The sequence below is a fragment of the Dipodomys merriami genome, unplaced genomic scaffold (genome assembly GCF_024711535.1).
Source record: "Dipodomys merriami isolate MVZ:Mamm:240054 unplaced genomic scaffold, mDipMer1.0.p SCAF_156, whole genome shotgun sequence".
Taxonomy (NCBI): Eukaryota; Metazoa; Chordata; class Mammalia; order Rodentia; family Heteromyidae; genus Dipodomys; species Dipodomys merriami.
Genome location: NW_027202893.1, coordinates 2,283,449 through 2,307,500, shown reverse-complemented (window position 1 = coordinate 2,307,500; position 24,052 = coordinate 2,283,449). Strand labels below are relative to the sequence as shown.

The 24,052-nt window shown below is 43.5% G+C and overlaps 1 protein-coding gene across 5 annotated transcripts in view; it reads right to left on the bottom strand.

The window, feature by feature from the left end:
- Positions 1–24,052, bottom strand: part of LOC138827503 (phosphatidylinositol 4-phosphate 5-kinase type-1 alpha) — a 52,929-nt gene that overhangs the window by 8,779 nt on the left and 20,098 nt on the right. For 2 of the 5 annotated variants that reach the window (XM_070023073.1, XM_070023075.1), the window contains 9 exons: positions 17,858–17,895; positions 16,672–16,752; positions 12,566–12,696; positions 11,599–11,716; positions 10,527–10,679; positions 9,375–9,674; positions 4,293–4,498; positions 1,341–1,424; positions 457–505 (listed from right to left, as the gene is read on the bottom strand). In XM_070023073.1, the coding sequence (XP_069879174.1) occupies positions 457–505; positions 1,341–1,424; positions 4,293–4,498; positions 9,375–9,674; positions 10,527–10,679; positions 11,599–11,716; positions 12,566–12,696; positions 16,672–16,752; positions 17,858–17,895 (1,160 nt within the window). Of the gene's footprint in view, positions 1–456; positions 506–1,340; positions 1,425–4,292; positions 4,499–9,374; positions 9,675–10,526; positions 10,680–11,598; positions 11,717–12,565; positions 12,697–15,440; positions 15,497–16,671; positions 16,753–17,857; positions 17,896–24,052 lie in introns of all 5 variants that reach the window. The other 3 variants (XM_070023074.1, XM_070023076.1, XM_070023077.1) reach the window with 2 other exon arrangements.

The window sequence follows — 24,052 nt, the reverse complement described above, 5'->3', positions numbered from 1 at the left end:
TCTCCAATTAACCACCAGAAAATCACAAGTGGCACTATGGCTCAAAGTTGTAGAGTGCAAGCCTTGAGTGAAAAAGCTTAGGGACAGCCACCAGGCCCTGATTTCAAGCCCCATGACCAACAACAAAAACAAAAATGTAGAAGAACTTGAGGGGACAAATCAGAAATAAAAGAGAAGAGCCCAAGCTGGGCACCAGTGGCCACATCTAGAATCCTAGCTACTTAGGAGGCTGAGATCTGGGGGGACCAGTGATTTGAAGCTAGCATACACAAGAAAGTCTGTCAGACTCTTATCTCTAATAAAGTACTCAGAAAAAAAGCTGGAAGTGGCTCAACTGGTAGAGTGCTTTCCTTGAGCACCAAGAGGCTCAGGGACAGTGCCTAGGCTCTGAGTTCAAGTCCCAAGACTGGCCAAAAAGAGAGAGGGGGGGGGACTTTAGTTGTGTGCTACACTCACCCCATCATGTACCAGCGCTTTCCAAGAGTGCTCCAACTTCTTAACGAACCTGCCAAGGAAAATTCATATCACACATTGTTTCTGAATGCATAGCCTTAATAGTTAATAATAATAGAGACCTAGGAAAGGCAATAGCTGGGAAAGTATATCCACTGTGGATATGGCTTTCAAAGAACAGGCTGGCAATCATGTTCTACACGGAGACTGTGCAGGTTCTACATGGAGACCAACGTTGTCTCTAATTGAGTCAACTGTTCTCCCACGAGAAAATGGAGCTTACAAGTCCCTGTCATCCCAGGGACAAGAATATTCATCATAAATGGGCAATGCAGTGGCACAACACTTGCCTAGCTAGCACACATGAGAATCTGGGTTCAGTCTCCCAGCAGAGCACAACGAAAGTAAAAATAATATTAATTATAAAATGAAAGCTGGAGGAGCAGATGGACAAGCCTGGGAAAGGGTAACTAAAATTAGGTGCTATCTGAGTTAGTAATTCAAGTCTTGTTCAGTCTGAAATATTATAGGAACAAAATGAGACTCTAGTATTTCTGACTTCTCCCTCTTCGTTGCTTCTTAGATCCACAGGTTAATATGTTTTATAGAACACAGTGATCCTTTTATTTTTTCTCTGTGAAAAGGCCATTGTTGTTGCAGCTGATCCCAATGTGATGCATGAATCAACTCACAGGTTTTTCACAGAGCCAGGCAGATGGCATGTTCTACCCTGATGCTTCCAAGCACTGACTCAGCTTTCCACAGGAGAGTTAGGGGTAGGAGAGCCAAGAAAGGCAAAATCAAGGAAATAAATTTATCCCGACAACAATGTGAGTAGTTATATGTATCTACTCTGTCTCCTAATTTATGATCCAAATGTACCTCACCTGTACGATTGTAGAATATCAATGATGCCAATATAAAGGAGGAGCCTCTCCCCTTTATTATTCCGGGCAGGGATGCCACCCATACTGGGAAGACAGAAAGGTAAGAATCAGAAAATCTGTTGGCTAGCAAGTACAGACTTCTAAATTTGAGTCAAAATCAGAACATGAAATATAGACATGGAAACATAACTGACATTCTCCACAAAGTGTTGAGAGATTGAGATTGTCTTTCCAATCTTAGAAACCTTTTGGGAATACATACTGTAATCCTCTCTCCAATTTCTTTGCTACCTTCTCCTACCCTAGGTTCTACCAACAAGACTCTACAATCATTCCTACATAGAAACTTAGGGAATACTCCGCCAATTAACTTGAAACTGTCTGAGAACACTTAAAGATTCATTTGTGCTCATTTAAATACTCTTAGTATTAAGTCATGTTACAAGCTACCTAAAAAATAAAACAGGGCTGGGAAGGTGGCTCAGTGGTAGAGTGCTTGCCTCGCATGCATGAGGACCAGGGTTCTATTCCTCAGTACCACATAAGCAGAAAAAAACAGAAATAGTGCTGTGGCTCAAGTGGTAGAGCACTAGTCTTGAGCAGAAGAGCTGAGGGACAGCGCCCAGGCCCAGAGTTCAGGCCTATGACTGACAAAAATAAATAAAATAAAATTCTGGTACTGGGGATTGAATTTATAGGGAGCTGATGCTGAGCTTTGGTGATCAAGGCTAGTGCTCTAACACTTTGAACCCCAGATCCACTTCTGGAGGTAGGAGTCTGAGTAGCTAGGATTATAGGCATGAGCCACTGGTGACTAGCTATTTAATTTTTTTCGGCCAGTCCTGGGTCTTGAACTCAAGCCTGAGCACTGTTCCTGAGCTTCTTTTGCTCAAGACTAGCATCCTACCACTTGAGCCACAGTGCCATTTCCGGCTTTTTCTGTTTATGTGGTACTGAGGAATCGAACCCAGGGCTTCATGCATGCTAGGAAAACACTTTACCACTACATTCCCAGCTCTGGCTCTTTATATTCTTTTTTTTTTTTTTGGTCAGTCCTGTGGCTTGAACTCTGGGCTTGGGTAATGTCCCTCATCTCTTCAGCTCAAGGCAAGCACTCTACTGCTTGAGCCAGAGCGCCACTTCCAGTTTTCTGGTGGTTAACTGGAGGTAGTGGTCTCATGGACTTTCTTGCCTGGGCTGGCTTTGAACCATGATCCTTAGATCTTAGCCTCCTGAGTAGCTAGGATTACAGGTGTGAGCCACCGGTGCCTGGCTCTTTATATTCTTTTTTTTTTTTTTTTTTGGGGGGGGGGTCCGGTCATGGGGCCTGAACTCTGGGCCTGGACGCTGTCCCTCAGCTCTTCAGCTCAAGGCTAGCACTCTACCACTTGAGCCACAGCGCCACCTTCTGGCTTTTTTCTTTTTGCTTATGTGGTGCTGAGGAATTGAACCCAGGGCCTCATGCATGCAAGGCAAGCGCTCTACCACTGAGCCACCTTCCCAGCCCTCTTATTTTTTTTTTTTTTTGTCGGTCGTGGGGCTTGAACTCTGGGCCTGGGCGTTGTCCCTTAGCTCTTCAGCTCAAGGCGAGCGCTCTACCACTTGAGCTACAGCGCCACTTCCGGTTTTCTGGTGGTTTTATTGGAGATAGGAGTCTCACGGTCTCTCCTGCCCGGGCTGGCTTTGAACCGCGATCCTCAGATCTCAGCCTCCTGAGTAGCTAGGATTACAGGCGTGAGCCACCAGCGCCCGGCTCCAGCCCTCTTATTCTTAAGATAGCTTATTCAAGGGGTGAGGTGAGTTGTGGTTCAAGTGGTAGTGTACTTGCCTAGCAAGGCTGAGTTAAACCCAAATACCACCAAAACTGAACTCAATGGGTACGGTGATTCACAGGAGTAATCCCAGAACTTAAGAGGTCTCAGCACTCCAGAGGCTAAAGCAAGATTGAGACCAGGAAAATCAGTGAGATTGTGTCAAAAACAAGAACAAGCTAGCACCACTAGCTCATGTCTGTAATCCTAGCTACTCAGGAGGCTGAGATCTGAGGATCATAGTTCAAAGCTAGTCGGGGCAGGAAAGTCTGTGAGACTTATCTCCAAGTAACCACCAGAAAATTGGAAGTGGCACTGTAGCCAAGTGGTAGAGCGCTCACCTGGAGCTGAGAGCTAAGAGACAGCAGCCAGGCCCAGAGTTCAAGTCCCACAACCAACAATAACAAAAACAAAAAAACAAAAGGCTGGGCACCGGTGGCTCACGCCTGTAATCCTAGCTACTCAGAAGGCTGAGATCTGAGGATCACGGTTCAAAGCCAGCCCGGGGCAAGGAAAGTCCGTGAGACTCTTATCTCCAATAAACCACTAAAAAACCAGAATGCTGCTGTGGCTCAAGCAGTAGAGTGTTCGCTTTGAGCTGAAGAGCTGAGGGACAGCGCCTAAGCCCAGAGTTCAAGCCCCATGACCGACCAAAAAAAAAAAAAAAAAAAAAAAACAAGAAGCCAGGTTGCTGGTGGCAACCTAACTACTCAGGAGGCTGAGATCTGAGGATCTCCATTCAAAGCCAGCCTGGGGCAGGAAAGTCCATGAGACTCTAATCTCCAATTAATTACCAGAAAACCAGAAGTGACCCTGTGGCTTAAGTGGCAGAGTGCTAGCCTTGAGTGAAAGAGCTTAGGGATAGTGCCCAGGTCCCGAGTTCAAGCCCCAGGAATGGCCCAAAAAAAAAAAAAAAAAAAAAAAGCTCAGCAAGTGCATAAAGCCCCAGTACCACCTCAAAAGTCAATAAAAATTAAAAACTCAAGCACAAACAAAAGGCTTATTCAAAGGCTCCTAGAAGTCTTAATATAGCTGGTCTAATTGCTAAAACAAAGCTACTCCTTTCCAGAGCATGGTTCCTTTCTTGAGGAAAAATGTTATGACCTATGACTGACACCCTCGTGCATCAGAGCCCACTCACTGGTCCTCAGTCTCCATGGTACCACCCCGTCGAGCCTCGCCCTGGATGGATTCCATAGCTGTGGAATAGAGAGCCTTCTGGGGAGCCGGTCTTCGGGAATCAACTGAGTATTGTGTTTCACTGTTTACTGGCTCTCGCTGTGCATGATCTATGTTGTGGATTGACATCAAGAGGCTATAGTCCATTATCTTGAAGCTCTGTAGCACCTAAGGAGAGGGGGAGGGGGAAAACATAAGCTAAGCTTTGGGAGGTATCAGGACTGTTTTAGGCTCTCACAGTTTCCATGATCTAGTTTTACTTGATAGTGAATTTCCAGGTCTTATCCCGTTGGTCTTCCTAGTCCTTGCATTAACCTCCTCTGATCAGACTTTATTTACATACTCTTAACTTTTCTCTCAGTTCAGTAATACTTGTTTTTTCAAGTCCCATTGCTTAGATCACAGACTCCATTTTTTCATTTTATTTCTTCATGAAAATAATGCTATTTTTTCAAGGGAACAAGGAATATCTGTGTTTTAAAGAAAACACAATGAGAGCCTAACAGAAATATACTCTGTGTCAAAGCTGAGCTGTGGTGTGACCTTATTTGATCAATTTCAATTCAGTTCAACATTCACTGAATCCCACCATATAAAGGTACTGTACCTTCTTATAGAGATCAAAGATATTTAGGACAGAGCCTGGTGCTGGTGACTCACGCCTATAACCCTAGCTACTCAGAAAGCTGAGATCTGAGGATCATAGTTCAAAGCCAGCCTCAATAGAAAGTCCATGGGACTCATCTCTAATTAAGCAACAGAAAACTAGAAGTGGTGCTGTGGCTCAAGTGATAGAATGCTAGCCTTGAGCTGAAGAGCTGAGGGACAGCACCTAGGCCCAGAGTTCAAGCCCTATGACCTGGGGACGGGAGGAAGAGGGGAGAAAGGCTGGAATGTGGCTTAGTGGTAGAGTGCTTGTCTTGTATTCATGAAACCCTGGGTTCAATTCCTCAGTACCACATACACAGAAAAAGCTGGAAGTGGTGCTGTGGCTCAAGTGGTAGAGTGCTAGCCTTGAGCTTCTCAAGGACATGTCCAGGCCCTGAGTTCAAGCCCCAGAACTGGCAAAAAAAAAAAAAAAAAAAAAGATATTTAGGGCAGTTTCTGGTCTGAAGTATAGCTCACTGGTAGAGTGCTTGCCTACAATGAGCAACAACCTTGGAATCAAACACCAGCACCACAAAAAATAAGTTTACATGCTCAAGGATATTATAAATTTAAATTTAGAAAGGTACACAGATGTAAAATAAATGCAATATATTCTAATTCCCATAACAAGGAACTGTTTGTGATAAGAGTACAGATGGTCAAGAAATTTTACTTTAAAAATTTATAAGTTATAGTTAGGCTGGGAAGGTGACTCAGTGGTAGAGCGCTTGCCTTGCATGCCTGAGGCCCTGGGTTCAATTCCTCAGCACCACATAAGCAAAAAGAAAAAAGCCGGAAGGTGGCACTGTGGCTCAAGTGGTAGAGTGCTAGCCTTGAGCTGAAGAGCTGAGGGACAGCGCCCAGGCCCAGAGTTCAGGCCCCACAACCAGACCTACCCCCCCAAAAAAAATTATAATAAATAAGTAAATAATAAACAAATAATAAGTAGTATACAAAAGTAAAACATCCAGAGCATTGAACAAAATGCTATGTACAGAGGTAGAATGCAGGGGGGCAGGGGGAGGCTGGGAAGGGATGTAAAGGGTAAACAAAGGAGGAGGCTGCCATGCTTGATAAAAAATGTACTCATTATCTGGCCCATGTAATTGTAACCCCTCTGTACAGTATGTTCACAAAAAATAAAAATAAAAAAATAAAGAGATAGAATGCAAAGAGAAGATGCAGCACACTGGAGGCCAATAGGAGGAAGACATCAGGTACGCTATGTCACAATAAGGAGCTGGAGAGAATCTCCTTCCTCTAACCCCCTTTTTACTCCAGAATCTGGTATAGAATCCCCTATAGCTCATATTGGCAGTGCAGCTTAACTAAGAGTATCTTGTTAAGTGGGTGGAATAGAAGAGGAAGAAACAAACATGGTCAAAATACTTCATGTGCGTATGTGAAACTAGAACAATGAAGCTTGTCAGAATTGGTTTGGGAAGGAGGAGTTGATAAGGAGTGATGGAAGAGGCAAATCTAATTAAGGTACATTGTAAGTATTTATGGACATGTCAAAATTAAATCCTCTTGTCTAATTAATTGATACTAAGCAAAAAATGCAAGAAAAAGAAGAGAGTCTAGGACTAATTCTTCAGTATAATTTGAAAAAAAAAAAAAAAAACACAAAAAACACCTGAGCTGGGCTGGGCGCTGGTGGCTCACGCCTGTAATCCTAGCTACTCAGGAGGCTGAGATCTGAGGATCATGGTTCAAAGCCAGCCCGGGCAGGAGAGACCGTGAGACTATCTCCAATAAACCACCAGAAAACTGGAAGTGGCACTGTAGCTCAAGTGGTAGAGCGCTCACCTTGAGCTGAAGAGCTGAGGGACAGCGCCCAGGCCCAGAGTTCAAGCCCCACGACCGACCAAAAAAAAAAAAAAACAAAAAAACCTGAGCTGGAAAGGTAGCTTAGTGGTAGAGTGATTGCCTCACATGCATGAGGACCAGGTTCAATTCCTCAGCACCACATAAGCAGCAAAAGCTGAAGCAGTGCTGTGGCTCAAGTGGTAGAGAGCCAGCCTTGAGCTGAAGAGCTGAGGGATAGCACCCAGGCCCAGTTCAGGCCCCACAACTGGCCAAAAAACAAAACAAAACAAAAAAAACTGTCTCAGGTATATATCCTGGATACAGAAGGAGCAAATAAGGACAAAGGCAGATGACATTATGAATGGAATGGAAAAAGACTATCATGCAAAAAGTAGTTTGAGAATAACCACCAGATATAGAAAAATTAGTTGAGCAAGATGCAACAAAAGCCAAAAGACGTGTCAAGAAAATGGAAATAACCATTGAATACTGCAGAAAATTCAAGGAAGTACTCTATTTAGCATCTAGAAAATTCTACTGAGGTGATAAGAGTCAAAGTGTGGACAGGGTGAGATGAAGCAGGAGTATAAGGTGAGAAAAGGAGAACTGGAAGCATAAATTGAAGGCACTGGAACTTAAGGTATTATCTAAACTTAAGATAGAAGAGATAACCCTGCTTAGATATAGGAAAAAACCAGCCAATAGAGGCAGCTAGAGGAAGGAAAGGAAGCATGTGGACCTACAACAGATCAGAATGGCATGGTTGGATCTACTTGTAACCCCAGCACTTGGGAAGCTGAGGTAAAAGCCTTGGCTGAGAATGTGGTTTAGTGGTAGAGTCCTTGCCTAGAATGCACAAAGCTCTGGGTTTGATTCCTCAGTACCCCATAAACAGAATAAGCCAGAAGTGACACTGTGGATCAAGTGGTAGAGTTCTACCCTTGAGCAAAAAGAAGCTTGAGGACAGTACCTAGACCTAGAGTTCAAGCTCCAAACAGGCCAAAAAGAAACCCAAAACAAACAAACAAAAAACTTCTCTTAGCCAGCTTGGGAACATAACAAGACCCTATCTCAAGAAAAAGAAGTGATACAGCATATCCTAAAGAAACTTGAGGATCTAGAGCACAAAACATAGATTCAGATAAACCAGGAAGTGGGGGGGAGGGGGGAGATTAAGTATAGTAATGAATGCCTGTGGTCTCAGATACTTGGGAGGCAGGGGTAGTAGGATCTCAGTACAAGGCCAAGTTAGTGTAGTTTTTATTATAAGCTGATGTGGGACTAAACTTGGGGCTTGGAGGCTGTCCCTGAGCTTTTTTGCTCAAGGCTAGCAATCTACTACATTGAACCATAGCACCATTTCTGATTTTCTGGTGGTTAACGAGATAAAAGTCTCAGACTGGGGCTGGGAAGGTGGCTCAGTGGTAGAGCCTTTGCCTTGCATGCATGAGGCCCTGGGTTCGATTTCTCAGCACCACATAAGCAAAAAGAAAAAAGCCAGAAGTGGCACTGTGGCTCAAGTGGTAAAGCACTAGCCTTGAGCTGAAGAGCTCAGGGACAGTGCCCAGGCCAAGAGTTCAGGCCCCACGACCGGACCGCCCCCCCCCCCCCCAAAAAAAAGTCTCAGACTTTCCTGCCTGGTCTAGCTTTGGACTGTGGTCGATAGACCTCGGCCTCCAGAGTAGCTCGGATTATAGTTGTGAGCCACTGGCCCCAGGCTGTGTGCCCTATTCTGAAAAGCAAAAGCAAAAGAGCTGCCCTGGGCACCAGTGGCTCAAGCCTATATAATCCTAGCTATTCAGGAGACAGATCTGAGGATCTGTCTTCTTCTAGTTGTAGGCTGATAAGAGTCTGTTATCTCCAATTAACCACCAAAAAACAGGAAGTGAAACTGTGACTAAAGTAGTAGGAGCACCAGACTTGAGTGAAAAAACTAAGAGACGGAACCCAGGTCAAGAGTTTAAGTACCAGTACTGGCACACACACATGAACGCATGCACACACAGTAAAAGGGCTTGGAAATGTGGCTCTAAGTGGTAGAGTTTTTACCCACCAAGTACAAGTCTCTGCATTCAATCCCCCATACCACCAAAAACAAAAACAAAAACAAAAAAAAACAGAGTGCCAAACCTTTTAGAAATCTCTTTTGCCTAACATCTAGGACCTTTGACACCAAGGAACAGAGCCCCATCTCCTGAAAAAGTCACTAAGAACAACCAATCTGTTTCAGAGACTGAGAATTTTTTAGGTACTTTAAAAAAAATTACTATTATTATTATTAAGGAGTTGTACAAGAGGTTACAATTCCCTAAGTCAGGTAATGAATATGATGCTTCTTGGACAATGTCACCTCTTCCTTCACTTTTCCCCATCTGGTCTTTGCCCACAAGTTGCATAGTTCATTTTTTACATAGTATATATTGAATAACATTACTGAATTTGTTTGCCCTCCTCCCCTCATTCTTGTGTCCCCCCTACTGCCCCCACAAAAAGACAACAAAATCACCACCACCACCACCAACATCAACAACAAAAATTTGACTGAGAATTTTGATGTCTGAGAGAGGCAAATATGGCATAAACTCACCAAACAGTCACGCTGTAGGGTCTTACACAGAGCATTGTACATATCAGCATCCAAAAAAAGACCATCAGGGATGTCTTGTATAAAGTCCAGGTCTTTGAAGGTGGGGAGGGGTTTCTCTCGTTCTTTTTGAGAAGCCCGCCGCTTGTAGGTTGAACCCTTGAGGTCATATTTCATATGCATTTTGACTGACCGCGGTAAGAGATTGTTCATCACCACAATTCGTATGTTCTTGCCACCTGCCTGTACACAGTACAGTCCATAGAATTTAGGCAGCAAAGTTCGAGGATTCTGGTTGAGGTTCTGGTGGCACAAATAAAAGTTTTCAGTAAAATTCAAGGGCAAAAATTGTCATCCTCCTTCTTGTTTCCTACACGGGATTGAGACATAATGCGTCTACCACATACTTTGTTCAAAATAGATTAATGCTGTATAGTCAAAGCCCATAGAACTCATAAACTTTATAGACTACGATAATTTGCCCCATGAAGGTTAGAATGTGACTTTAACTAAGCATCACTATCCCACAATACTGTGAAATTTGTGAAATTATGTAATCACTTAATCACAATAAAAAATTTGCAAAAAAAACCCACACCAAAATATATTGATGTATCAACCTCAACGACATCACCACCAAGCCAGAGATTATCCAAAATAGGAATTAGGATATCAAACATATGATGGGTGTATTCAAACTTAACAAGGTTTAAAAAAAAATTTAGAAGGTGGTAGAAGCATCTGCCTAGCATGTATATAGCATAAGGTAATAAATTCAATCCCAGCACCACAAACAACAACAACAAAAGATCTTAACCCATAGCCCTGGTTATATTCCTGGAAGACTAAGTGTTTCATAAATTCTCCAGTATCTACAAGTGCAATCTATCAGAGTGAAATTAGCAAAGAGAGTAAACTAACTTATTTTCCAAACTATAAGGTCGACAAACAACAAAACAGAAACATCTTGAATCTTAAGCCAGTATAATACCATTTAAAACAAGGCGGAAAAACAAATCCCAGAGTCAAAAGAGATGGAGCAAAAAGCACAAAAATACTCTTCAGAAAAAGTTTTAACACTATTCTGCCTTGCTGAAGACAGCCTCCCCAGACTCACTCAGTAGTCAGCCAGCGCTCCTCTCTTCCTTTGCTTACCATGTAGTATCCTGGAAGCAATTTTTGCAGAAATTCTGCTTCCTTATGCTGGACTGTCTTGATGATGAATTCATCATCACTGGACACATAGAAGAGGGAACCACTAGCTCCAGAGTTGCAGAGTTCAATCAGAGGCTCACTGCAAAGAGAGTACTAAAGCCAAGAGAGAAGACAGTAAGATATTTCAGATATACCAGGCACTGCTCAACAAAGAAATAAAATATGTATGCATTTCTGTTCTGAAGAAAACCCCAATGCGGGGCTGGGAAGTTGGCTCAGTGGTAGAGTGCTTGCCTGGCATGCATGAGGCCCTGGGTTCGATTCCTCAGCACCACATAAGCAGAAGAAAAAAAAAAGCCAGCCGGGCGCTGGTGGCTCACGCCTGTAATCCTAGCTACTCAGGAGGCTGAGATCTGAGGATCCCGGTTCAAAGCCAGCCCAGGCAAGAAAGACCGTGAGACTCCTATCTCCAATAAACCACCAGAAAACCGGAAGTGGCGCTGTAGCTCAAGTGGTAGAGCGCTCGCCTTGAGCTGAAGAGCTGAGGGACAACGCCCAGGCCCAGAGTTCAAGCCCCACGACTGACCAAAAAAAAAAAAAAAAGCCAGAAGTGGCGCTGTGGCTCAAGTGGTAGAGCGCTAGCCTTGAGCTGAAGAGCTGAGGGACAGCGCCCAGGCCCAGAGTTCAGGCCCCACGACCGGACTCCCCCCCCCAAAAAAGAAAGAAAACCCCAATGCAAGCGCCAATGGCTCATGCCTGTAATCCTAGCTACTCAGGAGGCTGAGATCTGAGGATCACGGTTCAAAGTGAGCTTGGGCAGGAAAGTCCATGAGACTCTTATCTCCAATAAACCACAAGAAACCCGGAAGGTGGTGCTGTGGCTCAAGTGGTAGAGCACTAGCCTTGAGCTGAAGAGCTGATGGACAGTGCCCAGGCCCAGAGTTCAAGCCCCATGACTGACAAAACAAAACAAAAAATAAAAAACCCAAGCAAGACTGTGAGAAGAGGGAGCTTTCCTTTGGGATTATCCCTGTAACACTAGAGTCACAGTATTCTGAGATTAGAAGTTTACCAAGTAATCATCAGGTCGAATGCCAAACAGCTCCCGAAAGTAACGGAAGGCAACGGGTGCATAGGTCTTGAAACGAAAGTCATTGTAATGATGAGCAGGAGTCAGGTTGCTTCCTTCACTGTGGAGTAAAGTAAAAGAACCTTTAATTTCCCAGTTCCTATCATCCAGGAAGTCCACCCAAGAATTCAATGAGAGGCAAAAACATCCTCCAGAGACAATAGGAGTGACTGGGACAAAGATACATCATGGGGAGTAAGACATAACTATCATTCTGAGTTGGGGAGTGTGTGTGTGTGTATGTGCGCGTGTGTGCGTACACTCCCATGTACACACACGCCTGTCCTGGAACCTGAACTCAAGATGTGGGCACTAGCCGGGCGCTGGTGGCTCACGCCTGTAATCCTAGCTACTCAGGAGACTGAGATCTGAGGATCGTGGTTCAAAGCTAGCCCGGGCAGGAGAGACCGTGAGACTCCTATCTCCAATAAACCATCAGAAAACAGGAAGTGGCGCTGTAGCTCAAGTGGTAGAGCACTAGCCTTGAGCTGAAGAGCTGAGGGACAGCGTCCAGGCCCAGAGTTCAAGCCCCACGACCGACTAAAAAAAAAAGATGTGGGCACTGTTTTTGTGCTCAAGGCTATTGCTCTACCACTTGAGCCACATACTTTCAGCTTTTTGGTGGCTAATTGGAGATAAGAGTCTTATAGACTTTCCCCCCTGAGCTGGCTTTGAACTCTGATTCTCAGATCTCAGCCTCCCTCCTAAGCAACTAGCATTACAAGCTTAAACCATTGGTACCCAACTGAGTTGTTTTTTCTAATGACTTATTCCACAGGCCAGAGGCTCATGTAAGCATCCAAAGAATACTATGTGTTCTGCAACTGTGCAGTCCCATTTACCTAATTACAACAAGGCCAAGGACTTGATATATGCTAAATCACACTAGAATCCTTAAAAGTGTCTATACCTGGGGAAGAAGATACTCTCTACCACGTAGAAGTCTTGCATAAGGACATCCCGCTCTGGTTTGGTACTCAGGCTTCCCACTGTGTGAGTAATGCCTAACTGGATGGCACCTTTCAAAGCTGATGAGGTTGTCTAATAAACAGAAAAGAAACAAGGAAATTATTTTCAGTCTTTTCCCTCTATCCCTTTCTTCCCTTTTTGGTCCTGGGGCTTAAACTCCTCGCATTGCACTCTTACCTGTGTGTGTGTGTGTGTGTACATGTGTGTGTGTGTACATGTGTGTGTGTGTGTGTGTACATGCCAGTCCTGGGGCTTGAGCTCAGTGTGTGTGTGTGCGCATGTGTGTGTGTGTGTACATGTCAGTCCTGGGGCTTGAGCTCAGTGTGTGTGTGTGCGCATGTGTGTGTGTGTGTGTGTGTGTGTGTGTGTGTGTGTACATGCCAGTCCTGGGGCTTGAGCTCAGTGTGTGTGTGTGTGCGTGCGTGTGTACATGCCAGTCCTGGGGCTTGAGGGGTGTGTGTGTGTGTGTGCGCGCATGCGTGTGTACATGCCAGTCCTGGGGCTTGAGCTCAGTGTGTGTGTGCGTGTGTGTACATGACTGGCTTGAGCTCAGTGTGTGTGTGTGTGTGTGTGTGTGTGTGTGTGTGTGTGTGTGTGTGTGTGTGTGTGTGTGTGTGTGTGTGTGTGTGTGTGTGTGTGTGTGTGTGTGTGTGTGTGTGTGTGTGTGTGTGTGTGTGTGTGTGTGTGTGTGTGTGTGTGTGTGTGTGTGTGTCCTGGGGCTTGAGCTCAGGGCCTGGTTGCTGACCCTGAACTTCTTTTGCTCAAAGCTAGTATTCTATCACTTGAGCCACAGCTCTACTTCCAGCTTTTCTAGTGAATAACTGCTGGAGGTAAGAGTTTCATACACTTTCCCATCAGGGCTGGCTTCAAATCTCCATCCTCAGGCTTTACTCACCTGAGTAGCTAGGATTATAAGCATGAGCCACTGGTGCCTGGCTTCACCTGGCTTTCTTACATCACAACTGGTGCTCTACTACTGGAACCATACACATCTCCAGCCCAGGTTTTTTTTTTTGTTTGTTTGTTTGTTTTTTTGCTGTTTTGCTTTTTATCTGGAGATGAAATGTATTGAGAACTTTTCTACCCAGGCTGGCTTCCATCCTTGATCCTCTAAATCTCAGCTTCCTGAGTAAATAGAATTACTGGTGTTATCAATGACCAGGTATGAAAATTTCATTATTAAGTTTGATCAAGGGCTGGGAATGTGGCTTAGTAATAGAGTGCTTGCCCAGAATGCATGAAGCCCTGGTTTCAATTCAAGCCCCAGGACTGGGGGAAAAAAAAAGTCTGATCACAGCAATAAGCAGTCAAGAGGGACAGGTGCCAGTGATTCATACCTATAATTCTAGCTACTGAGGCTGAGACCTGAAGACTAAGGGTTAAAGTCAGCCTGTGCAGGAAACATCTGGGAAACTCAATCTCCAATTAATTTGTAAAAATGCCAGACTGGAGGCACGCCTCAAGTGGTTCATTAATTAGTAGTATAAATCTCATGGACTGTTGTGCCTGGGCTAAATTCAAACTCAGATCTTCAAATCTGATTCCTGAAGTTAGGATTGTAGGTATGAGCCACTGGCTCTATGCCTCACCTGCTTCTTATCTATTGTATTACCACACTAGAATCTGCTTCTAATTTATTGTATTACCACACTAGAATCTGAACTTTACTTCATAAGCATTTAATGAAAAAGGACAAAAGAAAGTCTTCAAGAAAAAGTGGGGGTGAAGAGAGACTTCAGGAAACATAGTCCCCTATGTAAGAATGGCCTTTAGGGCCTAGTTACAAGTTTATTCCTATAAATAAAATCCATTTTTGTTATTGTTGTTGTTGGTTGGTTGTGTGGCTTGGACTCTGGGTGCTGTCCCTCAGCTCTTCAGCTCAAGGTGAGCCCTCTACCACTTGAGCCACAGTGCCATTTCTGGTTTTATGGTAGTTAAGTGGAGATAAGAGTCTCACCGACTTTCCTGCCTGGGCTGGCTTTGAACTGCAATCCTCAGATCTAGCCTCCTAAGTAGCTAGGATTATAGACATGAGCCACTGGAGCCCCTCAAAATCCAATTTCTTTCTTCTTTTTTTAAATTTTTTTGCCAGTCATGGGGTCTGAACTCTGGGCCTGGGCACTGTCCCTCAACTCTTTAGCTCAAGTGTAACACTCTACCACCTGAGCCACAGCACCACTTCCACCTTTTTTTCTGCTTATGTGGTGCTGAGGAATCGAACCCAGGGCCTCATGCATGCAAGGCAAGTACTCTACCACTGAGCCACCTTCCCAACCCCTCCAATTTCTTAAGCTCAGTAAAACAGCAACTAATGTTAGTTTTTTTTTCATTAAGAACATTCTTGCCCGGCACAGGCTGAGATCTGAGAATCGAGATTAAAGTCAGCCCAAGAAAACAAATTTGAGTTACTCTCATCTTTAATTAACCAATAAAAACATAGAAGTAGAGGTGTGGCTCAAATGATAAGAGTGGAGCCTTGAGCAAAAAAAGCCAAGGAAGAGCATAAGACCCAGAGTTTAGGGCTGGGAAGGTGGCTCAGTGGTAGAGCGCTTGCCTTGCATGCCAGAGGCCCTGGGTTCGATTCCTCAGCACCACATACGCAAAAAGAAAAAAGCCGGAAGTGGCGCTGTGGCTCAAGTGGTAGAGCGCTAGCCTTGAGCTGAAGAGCTGAGGGACAGCACCCAGGCCCAGAGTTCAGGCCCCACGACCGGACCCAAAAAAAAAAAAAAAAAAAAAAAAAAGACCCAGAGTTTAAGCCTCAGTGGCAGCATACATACATACACACAAAATATTCTCATCTAGGGCTGGGAATATACCTCAGTGGCAGAGTATTTGTCCAGAAAACACAAGCTCCTGGGATCCATTCCCAGAACTACAAAAGACAAAGAACATTCTCCTTTAAACATATAGATGATAGATAACAATCTATCCTTTCTGAAATAAATTCTAAAGTCCAAGTTATAAAATGATCATTTTTCAATGGCCTAGGATATCAAGAAATAGGGGTTATATGGCTGGTTACCAGTGTCTCACATCTGTAATACTAGTTACTCAGGAAGCTGAGATCTGAGGATCTAAGTTCTTTCTTGCCAGCCCAGGAAAGGAAAGTCCATGAGACTCTTATCTCCAACCACAAAAAGCTAGAAGTGGAATTATGGATCAAGTGGAGCACTAGCTTTGAGGAAAAAAAACTCAAGGACAGTATCCAGGGCTCTGAGTTCAAGCCCAAAGACTGGCACAAAAAAAAGGAAGGAAGGAAGGAAGGAAGGAAGGAAGGAAGGAAGGAAGGAAGGAAGGAAGGAAGGAAGGAAGGAAGGAAGGAAGGAAGGAAGGAAGGAAGGAAGGAAGGAAGGAAGGAGGGAAGGAAGGAAGGAGGGAAGAAAGGAAGGAAGGAAGGAAGCAAGCAAGCAAGCAAGCAAGCAAGCAAGCAAGCAAGCAAGCAAGCAAGCAAGCAAGCAAGCAAGCAAGCAAGCTGGGCACCAGTGGCTTGTGCCTGTAATTCTAGCTGCTCAGGAAGCTGAGAACCAGTTCAGAACCACCCTAGATAGAAAAATCCATGAGACTCTTATCTCTAATAAACTGCTCAGAAAAGTCTGGAAGTGGTGCAGTGGTTCAAGTGGTAGAGTGCTAATTTGAGCACAAAGAGGCTGGGTATAGTGGCCTAGTCACTGAGTTCAAGCCCCTGGACCAGCCAAAAAAAAAAGAAAAGAAAAGAAAGGGTATATATGCAGAAGAATATCAAGCCAGGCACTGATGGCTCATGTCTGTAATCCTAGCTACTCAGGAGCTGAGATCTGAGGATTGTAGTTCAAAGCCAGCCCGGGCAGGAGAGTCAGTAAGACTCATATCCAATTAACCACCTGAAAACCGGAAGTAGAGCTGTGGCTCAAAGTGGTAGAGCACTAGCCTTGAGCAAAAGAGCTTAGGAACAGTACCCAGGCCCTGATGTTCAAGTCCCACTACAAAAATAAGTAAATAAAAAATTACAATAACACTATCAGTATTTGTCCCTGAATTGACAAATGAGAAGGTTCCATTCAGACCTACCTTTTTATATGTTGTCTCTCCTGAGGGATCAACCCCCCTGTGGCCTATTTTCTTGCTGGACACACTAGAGGTATAAGGCACCTAGAAAAGAAGAGTTAAGATTAACATATGATTTCCATGTTAATATAATAAACAGGAATATTGACAGTTTATCAAAGCAAAAATTTTCAATCAAGACATTCTTTCTATATGAAGAAAATTTTGTAAATACTTTTTAGAAGTCCCACTCTATGAAAACACAAAACACCCTATGGAATCCACAAAAGCAAAACAAACAACAGGTATAGTGGTCCATGCCTGAACCCTAGCACTCACAGGCTAAGGCAGGAAGTTGGCCAATTCAAGGTTAGCTTGAGTTACATAGCTAGCAAAACAATATCTTAAAAAAAAACAAAAAAGAGCTGGGCTCTGGTGGCTCACACCTATAATCCTAGCTCCTCAGGAGGCACTATGAATCAAAGTAGTAGAGCACTAGCCCTGAGCTAAAGAGTGCAGGACGGCGCCCAAGCCCAGAGTTCAAGCCCCACCACTGACCAAGAAAATAAAAAAGAGGGGCAAATCAAAAACTTTCAAGGGTACCTTTTCTTTTTTTTTCAGCCGATCATGGGACTTGGGCACTGTCCCTAGCACTCAAGGCTAGCACTTGAGCCAAAGAGCTCAGGGACAGCACCCACCCAGACCCAGAGTTCAAGCCCCATGACCAACCCCCCCTTAAAAAAAAAAAATGTCTCATGGAGGGGGGCATAGGACTAGTCTGAGATCTCTGATATCAAATGCAGGATCCAAGAGCTGAGAAGTATGGGGAAACTACATGAGGAGAAAGTAAAACAAACAAGATATTCTTCACAGAAAAGAGAAACTTGGAAGGCCGGGCGCTGGTGGCTCACGCCTGTAACCCTAGCTACTCAGGAGGCTGAGATCTGAGGATCGCGGTTCAAAGCCAGCCCGGGCAGGAGAGACCGTGAGACTCCTATCTCCAATAAATCACCAGAAAACCGGAAGTGGCGCTGTAGCTCAAGTGGTAGAGCGCTCGCCTTGAGCTGAAGAGCTGAGGGACAGCACCCAGGCCCAGAGTTCAAGCCCCACGACCGACAAAAAAAAAAAAAGAATAGAGAAAATAAAGATATTGTAAACAGATCTCCCAGGATTAAAGTTTAGTAACCATGGTTACCAACATTCAACTCACCTCAGGTGCCAAGGGTTTCTTGATTCCAGGAGCTGCTGCTAAGAAAAAACAAATTTATGTGTGTATATATGTATATGTATATACATATATATATATATGTAATCATAAATGTATACACACACTGTCTATCAAGCACACCAAAAGCAGCAAGGTTTTAGTCAACTAAACAAAACAATAAGCTATGCTTCCTGTTCACTGGTATGAGATCCTTTTGGAAGTCATTGTCTCCATACCCATGGAGGTCCTATACATATTCCATTGTTATTCAATACCCCCCCTTCTTCTCCCTCTCCCTACTCCCCTCTCTTTTTTCTGGTCCTAGGGCTTGAACTCAGGGCCTGGGCAAAGCCTCTTTGTGCTTAGGCTAACTCTCTACCATTTGAGCTACAGCACTACTTCTGGCTTCTTGTGAGTAGTTTATTGGAGATAAGAGTCTCACAGGCTTTTCTGGCCAGGCTGGCTTTGAGCCACAATCCTCAGATCTCAGCCTCCTGAGTATCTAGGATTATAGTTATAAGCCACTAGTGCCCAGCTAAGAGTACATTTGCTTTTGGACAACGTCCCCTGTGCCTGGTTCTTAACACATTTATGTTACCACTTAGAATCACTGCTTACCATAGTTGAAAGAGAAAGGGCTTGATACCCAAAATTCACTGGATATCCTATGGCCTGAGTAGTAATTTTTTCTTTTTTGGTTGGTGCTGTGGCTTGAACTCTGGGCTTGGGCGCTGTCCCTGTGCTCTTCAGCTCAAGGCAAGCACTCTACTGCTTGAGACACAGCACCACTTCCGGTTTTCTAGTGGTTTATTGGAGATATGAGTCTCACAGACTTTGCTGCCTGGGCTGGCTTTGAACCATGATCCTCAGATCTCAGCTTCCTGAGGAGCTAGGATTACAGGCGTGAGCCACAGGCTCCGGGCTGTAATTTTTTCTTTTCTTCTCGTTTTGTTTTCTTTTTGTACTGGGGTCTACATTGGCCTCAAAATAACAATTCTTCCACTTAACCATCCCAAATACTGGGATCACAAGCATGTGATCCCAGAAACAATTTTTTTCCCCCAGAGGTAGAAGAGTAAGAACTTTTAGCACTATCTACAGTGGTTTTTCTCCTGTATTTACTATTTTAGAAAATAAAAGATTTGATCTATGGTAGTAAGAAGGCTAAGGATGAGAAAATAGCATCAAAATAACTGAAAAGCATTTAATATAGGCAGAAATTTGAATCTACATTCCTACATTCCAATCTTAATTTCTGCTATGATCAGTAATTTTTTGGTTTTAAGAACTCACTTACAGCCGAGCATCAATGGCTCAAGCTTGTAATCCTAGCAACTCAGGAGGCTGAGATCTGAAAATCATCATTTGAAGCCAGCCCGGGCAGGAAAAGTCTGTTAAACTCATCTCCAATTCCAATTAACCACCAAAAAGCAAGAAGTAGAGCTGTGATTCAAGTGGTAGAGCACTGTTCTTGAGCAAAAAAAGCTCAGGGACAGCACTCAAGCCTTGAGTTTAAGTCCCAGGACCAGCACATATACACACAAAAGGCTGAGGTAGGAGTTAGAGGCATGGCTCAGTTAGCACAACACCAGCCAATGAGCAAAAGTGTTAGGTACAGAATTTGAGTCCCAGTCTTGGCCTACAAAAAAAAAAAAAAAAGGCTGAGATAGATTGCAAGTTCAAGGCCAGCTTAAACAAATTAGTGGGACCCAATGTGAAAACAGTTTGTGTGTGTGTCAGTTCTGAGACTTATGCTCAGAGCCTTGTACTTTTGCTCTTTTTACTCAAGGCTGGCACTCTATATTTCCATTTTCAGCTTTTGCTAGTTAATTGGAGATGAGCAAAAAAAGCCAAGTGAGCACATGAAGCCCTGAGTTCAAGCTCTAGTACCCCCTCCCACTCTCTCTTACACACACACACACACCATAGCTATAAAAATCCATTCAAAAAAATTAAACTCCTAAAGATTAAATTCCTAAGGGTTTGGCATCCCACAACTTCTATTCATAATTACACTGGAAATATATGATAACTAAAAAACAGGCCTGGGCTGGAAAGGTGGCTCAGTGGTAGAGCACTTGCCTTGCATGCATGAGGCCTTGGGTTCGATTCCTCAGGACCACATAAGCAAAAAGAAAAAAGCCAGAAGTGGCGCTGTGGCTCAAGTGGTAGAGCGCTAGCCTTGAGCTGAAGAGCTGAGGGACAGCGCCCAGGCCCAGAGTTCAGGCCCCACGACCGGACCCAAAAACAAAAAAGAAAATAAATAAATAAATAAAAAATAGGCCTTCCTCCACCTCGTATTCAGAGGATGTTGTCCTTTATCTTTAAATACTACTAAACTATCACGTTGACCTAGTTTTTAAAAATTCAAAGAAAGATTAACCATGTTAAAGAAAACTAAGAACAAAGTCCAAATGGAATAATATATATTAATACTGAGTCATAAGACCTCAATGCACATGTAAAGATTAATAGTGAAGCAGCAACAGAAACACATAAGATTAAAGACAAATCAAGTAAGTTGCAACTGTAATTGTCTAAAAAAAAATTATTAAGGGCTCCTAAAGTTCATAATATAGTAGGGTTAAGTGGTTGTGATAGTTCACAGTAATTGAAAAGGCACAGATTAAATATTTACAGTACCAATAAGAAGAGCAACAAGAGCTGGGAATGTGGCTTGGTGGTAGAGTGTTTGCCTAGCATGCATGAAGACCTGGGTTAGATTCCTCAGTACCACATAAACAGAAAAAGCTGGAAGTAGCGCTGTGGCTCAAGTGGTAGAGTGCTAACCTTGAACAAAAGTAGCTCAGGGACAGTGCCTAGACCCTGAGTCCAAGACCCAGGACTGGCAAAAAAAAAAAAAAAAAAGCAACAAAATTTTCTTCCCCATAGTGAGGAAACAAACAATAAAAACACAATCCACCTGTTAGGAAGTATGCTGGACAAAATGATCCAGACAATTTAAAAGATATAACAACAGACTTTTTTTGAGGGGGGGGGCAGGTTTGAGCCAAAGTGCCACTTCCGGTTTTCAGGTGGTTAATTGGAGCAAGTCTCACAGACTTTCCTGCCCCAGCTGGCTTTGAACTGAGATCCTCAGATCTTAGCCTCCTGAGTAGCTAGGATTACAGGTGTGAGCCACCGGCACTTGGCTAAAGGGTTTCAAACTGTATTCTTTCTTTTTTCTCTTTTGTCAATCGTGGGGCTTGAACTCTGAGCCTGGGCACTGTCCCTGAGCTCTTTAGCTCAAGGCGAGCACTCAACCACTTGAGCCACAGCACCACATAAACAGAACAATTTTGATTGTAACTTCTCTCTAGTAGAACCCAACAATCACTTTTTTTAGAATGACTGATTTTCAATTAGGTTGCCTATAGGTGGGTAAAAGATTAATGACTAAAATCTTAAGCTAAAGTCAGCAGAATTTGAGATGTCTAATATCAAAACTGTCTTACAATCTTTCAAATGAGTCAACATTCTGAGCTATTTAAAAAGCAGACAGGCTGGGGCTGGGCAGAAAAAGCCAGAAGTGGTGCTGTGACTCAACTGGTAGAGCATTAGCCTTGAGCTGAAGACAGTGCCCAGGCCCAGAGTTCAGGCCCCACAACCAACCAAAAAAAAAAAAAAAAAGCAGACAGGCTATTTCACACCTATGATCCTAGCTACTCAGTAGGCCAAGATCTGAGAATCACTGTTCAAAGCAAATCCAGACAGACATATCCCAGACAGACAAATCAGAGGTACTCTCATCTCCAATTAACCAGCAAAATAACAAAACTGGAGGCATGGTTCAAGTGATAGACGAAGCAAAAAAGCTAAGCAAGAATAAAAAGGAGTGGGGCATCAGTGGCTGACACATGTAATCCTAGCTACTCAAAGGGCTGAGCTTGGAAGATCACAGTTCAAAGCCAGCCCAGGCAGGAAAGTCTGAGACTCTTATCTCCAGAAAACCAGAAAAAGTGCTGTGGTTTGAAGTGGTAGAGCACCAGCCTTGAGCAAAAAATCTCAGGGACAGCATCCAGGCCTGAGTTCAAGCCCCATAGTGAACAAGAAAGAAAGGGGGGGGGGGGGGAAGAGATAAGGAGAGAGGAAGGAAAGAAAGAGACAAAGAGAGAGGAAGGAAGGAAGGAAGGAAGGAAGGAAGGAAGGAAGGAAGGAAGGAAGGAAGGAAGGAAGGAAGGAAGGAAGGAAGGAAGGAAGGAAGAAAAGAAAAGAAAGACAAGACAGAAAAGGCCATGAGTGCATGTCCCCAAAGTACACGCAGAGTTACCCTTTTCCTTGCTAAAATTGCTTTATACATCAAGATCCAATCTATCAAAGAAGGGCAAGGAAAAGAAAAATATCCACAAAATTTTACCAATATTACTCTCTAACATCTAAGTTAGTCCAGAAACCCAAGAAAGAGCATAGTGACAGTACAAGGAACCAGATGCTACCACCTGGTCCAAGGGTCTGACAACAAGAAATCATCCATTGAGGAAGACAATGAACCTGAAGCATTGGACTTGCCCATCTTATAATTAAGCTTTTCACTGACGTATAGAAAGAGGGTAGGGGACAAAGAAGAGAACAAGTAAAGAAAAAAATGGAAAAGAAAGCCAACTAGGCATGACAACATCTAGCCTAGTAATACTGGCCAATATTTACAGAGAATAAGATTCATCCTCATGGATAAAACCAGAATATTGTTCAATAGAAAATTTGCTTCCTGGGGGCTGGGAAGGTGGCTCAGTGTAAGAGCGCTTGCCTTGCACGCCTGAGGCCCTGGGTTCGATTCCTCAGCACCACATAAGCAAAAAAAAAAGAAGAAGAAAAAAGCCGGAAGTGGTGCTGTGGCTCAAGTGGTAGAGCGCTAGCCTTAAGCCGAAGAGCTGAGGCACAGCGCCCAGGCCCAGAGTTCAGGCCCCACGACCCAACCCCCCAAAAAAAAAAAAAAGAAAGAAAGAAAATTTGCTTCCTGCCAGGCTCTGGTAGTTGATGCCTATAATCCTAGCTACTCAGGAGTCTGAGATCTAAGGATCATGGTTTGAAGCCAGCCCAGGAAGCAAATGTCATTAGACTCTTATCTACAATTGGCCACCAGAAAAGGGAAAGTAGTGCTGTGGCTCAAAGTTGTAGAACACTATCCTTGAGTGAAAAAGCTCTGGGAGAGAAAGTGCCCAGGCTCTGAGTTCAAGCTTTACCACTGACAAGGAAGAAAAAAAAAAAGAAAACAAAGGAGGAGGCAACAATGCTTGATAAGAACTGTGCTCATTACCTTGCTCATGTAACTGTAACCCCTCTCTACAGTACTTTCACAATAAAAAAAAATTTACTAAAAAAGTTTAAAAAATAAAGATTACATGTTAAAAAAAGAAAATTTAAATATCTGTTTAAAATACTCTAAATATACACTATCATATTACATTCATGTCCATGATTCATATATATCATGTTCTAGATGGCAAACAAAATAAAAGGCAGAGCTAACATAATTTACTTTCCCTTAGAGGAAAATTTTGCTTCTGAGAATTTGGGACCCTGCCTTTCCCCATCTAAGCTAAAACTGAAAAATTACTAAATATCTATCTACACTATTTCAATTCATACTTGGAAATATGGCAGAATTTTTTAGCCTAGGACAGTTACATGTATCGGTGGGAACATTTTTTCTGCCAAGGACATTTGGGTGTTGTTTTGTTTTGTTTTGTTTTGTTTTGTTTGCCAGTCCTGGGTCTTGAACTCAGGCCCTGGCTGCTGTCCTTCAGCCTCTTGGTGCCCAAGGCCAGCCACTTGAGCCACACTGCTACTTCCAGGGTTTTTTTTTTAGTAGTTTATTGCAGATAAGATTCTCATGGGGACTTTTCTTCACCGGCTGGCTTCAAACCACAATCCTCAGATCTCTGAGTAGCTAGGATTACAGGCTTAACGTTAAGCCACCAGTGCCCATTTGAGTACTTCTAACATCATCTATTGGCCATACAAAATGGACAGCCAACAAGAACTGTATGTATTCTCCCATCACATATTAAATGATTTTGAGGACCATCTACTGGAAGTTCTCCACCCATGTTCTTTATAATACATAAGCTGATGGCTTGGCTATTAATGCTGCAGTAGGTCCCGGCTAGCTGGTTCTTACTGGTTTTTTAAACTTTTGGGGGGCGGGGAGGAGAGTACTGGGGATTGAACCCAATGTCTTTTTTTTTTTTGGGGGTC